The 2,472-nt window shown below is 53.0% G+C and overlaps 1 protein-coding gene across 1 annotated transcript; it reads right to left on the bottom strand.

The window, feature by feature from the left end:
- Positions 1–407: 407 nt before the first annotated feature.
- Positions 408–1,376, bottom strand: LOC136538224 (oleosin Zm-II-like). The gene has a single exon (XM_066530215.1). The coding sequence runs from the start codon at positions 1,292–1,294 to the stop codon at positions 755–757; it is 540 nt and encodes a 179-aa protein (XP_066386312.1). The 5' UTR covers positions 1,295–1,376; the 3' UTR covers positions 408–754.
- Positions 1,377–2,472: the final 1,096 nt, after the last annotated feature.

Here is a 2,472-nt window from a genome sequence, read left to right as displayed (position 1 = left end):
AACAGGCCCATAGTGTGCTCAAATAGATACTAAAATACTCTTTGTGCCCGAATGACTAAAAACGGCCGAGAGTGCTGAGTACCTGGGTGCGTTCAAGTAGAAGTTTCAAAAAAAATGGTGTTCAAGTAGATATCTAAATTAATGGCTAGGTGTGTTCCCAAGTACATACAAAGTATTCAAATGACTGGGGTGACGGTGCCCGAATGATTAAAAGGCGAGTGCCTGCCGAGTGGTATCTTAAGGGGAAAAACTCATTATCTCATTAATAAAATAATACAAAATAATTCAGAAACTACGACATGCGTGGCTACTAGTATATTATAAATGTAAATCTGGCCAGCTGAGCGCGTTAACCTATCCAGACAATACATTCACAAATCGATGTGACAAAATTATTCAGCAAAGAGACAATACATTCACCAATGGTTTCCACAACAGACGACGAGCATACCGTTGATGCACAACACATCCAGTGCCCAGCCACACTAGCAAAGCTCACACCTTCCCTTCCAGACAGACGATCACTTATTCACATCTCCGAACAGGAGCGGCGATGAACAGAACAGACACCGGTACACAGCCGACCCCAGCCTAGCTAGGGCGGCACACACACGTACGGCGAACACCAGGATATGCAACACGCACTCGGGGAGAAGACGACCAAAACACGGTCACCCACGTACAGAAAACAGCTAGCATTCCACGACGACCCTGCTGATACTGACACGCACGCACGCATCCATGGATGGCTTGCTTACGAGGAAGCCCTGCCGCCGCCGCCAGTGCCAGCACCGGTGCCTCCCCCGCCGCCGCCCGAAGCGGCCTCCTGCGCCCTGCTCTGGATGGCGTGCCCTGCCTGCGCGGTCTTCTGTCCCGCGTGCGCCGCGGCCTCCGCCATCCTGCGGCGCGCTTCCTCCACGTAGTCCGGGGTGCGCTGGAACGCCTGCCGCGCCGTGTTGGCGAGGCACGTGAGCGAGGACAGGCCGCCGAGCCCGAGCGCGCCCGACGTGAGGAACCCGGTCACTGCCGTCCCGATGAGCAGCGCGGCCGGGACGAGCACGGGGCTGAAGAGCAGGAACACGGGCGTGGCCAGCGCCAGCCCCACCACGGAGGCCGCCAGCGCCAGACCCGACAGCACCAGCAGCAGCCCGCCCAGCGGGAACAGCGTCGCCACCGTCAGCGCCTGCGACGCCGTGGGCCCCTTGTCGTGGATCATGCCCTTTACCTGCTCGCCCATCGGGCGGCCGCCCCCCTGATGCTGCCCGTAGATGCCGCTGCGGTCGCGATCCGCCATCGCTGCTGCCGAGTCGTTTGCACGCCGCGGCCGCCGGCCGGTGGTGGAGTGTGATCGATGGATCAAGGAGCTTTGCAGGCAAAGTAAGTGGCGAGGAGAGGAGTAGTGAAGCGGGAAGGCCTGGCCAGGCCGCCGTATATAGGTGGCGAGAGCGGTGACACGTAGGGGAGGGGAGGGGGTACGTGGCCGAGGTGGAGGCTTGCATGGAGCACACCGCTCGAGGGAGGCTGACACGGCACGCGCGGCCGGAGGCGGGAGGCCCGGGCTGTCAGATTCATGGGAGGTGTGTCGTGGGTGCGTGCCAGCGCCAAGCGGTGTACATGCGTGCACATGTGCATGGACAGCGCCAGACAGCAGGCGGTGGTCGAGTCGGCTAGCGTGATTGGTACTTTGTCCAGTATGGGGATCCCATTCGTATGAGTCAATTCAAATTGATTGGAGTTTGGTAGAATTCAAATAGGAAAAATTGGTTGCATAGTATCGAAAGATTACTATCTTCGTAAAATACCATTGAAAGTTTGCGTCCCCATAAAATACTTCTGAAAGGTTGGACTATGAACTGAGAGTACCATTCCGTTAAAATAAAGTCACGGAACTGTTAACTTGGACACAGATAGCCCCAGTGAAAACCAAATAAATAGCAGTATGTGCCCCAATATTTAAACATAAATAAACACATATATTTCAGTAGCAATATAAGCACATTCCCGCACATACATTTTGGTACGTATGAAGACATTTAATATAGGGATCTCTTTAATATAAGCACACATGAACACGTACATTCACAACAGGCACTTCTCAACAACCATTTCTCAACAGAGCACTAGTTAAGACAGCAAAGGGGACAGGTCTGCTAACACATACAGTAGTTCAACATATGCATCCATAGTCTAACTAGATCATAACAGTAGTACAACACATAGCATTTGCACTAACAAAGCCATTGTTTAGCCTACGATAAGCCTTCTTGCAATTCCTCCTGGGATATGTCCGCTGCTACCCTTCTCCTTGTTGTAGGTCCTGGACTGAGAGGACTAGTGGAAGCTGACATCCTTCTTGTTGTTGGCCCTGGACTAACAAGTGGTTGTGTGACTAAGGAAGTAGAAGATGTAGATACTTTCTTGGATTTTGTTGGAGCTTTTTTGCAACTAGATGTACTGCCATTTTCTTTCCTT

The sequence above is a fragment of the Miscanthus floridulus genome, chromosome 2 (assembly GCF_019320115.1).
Source record: "Miscanthus floridulus cultivar M001 chromosome 2, ASM1932011v1, whole genome shotgun sequence".
Lineage (NCBI taxonomy): Eukaryota > Viridiplantae > Streptophyta > Magnoliopsida > Poales > Poaceae > Miscanthus > Miscanthus floridulus.
This window is presented reverse-complemented; position numbering and strand designations above follow the sequence as displayed.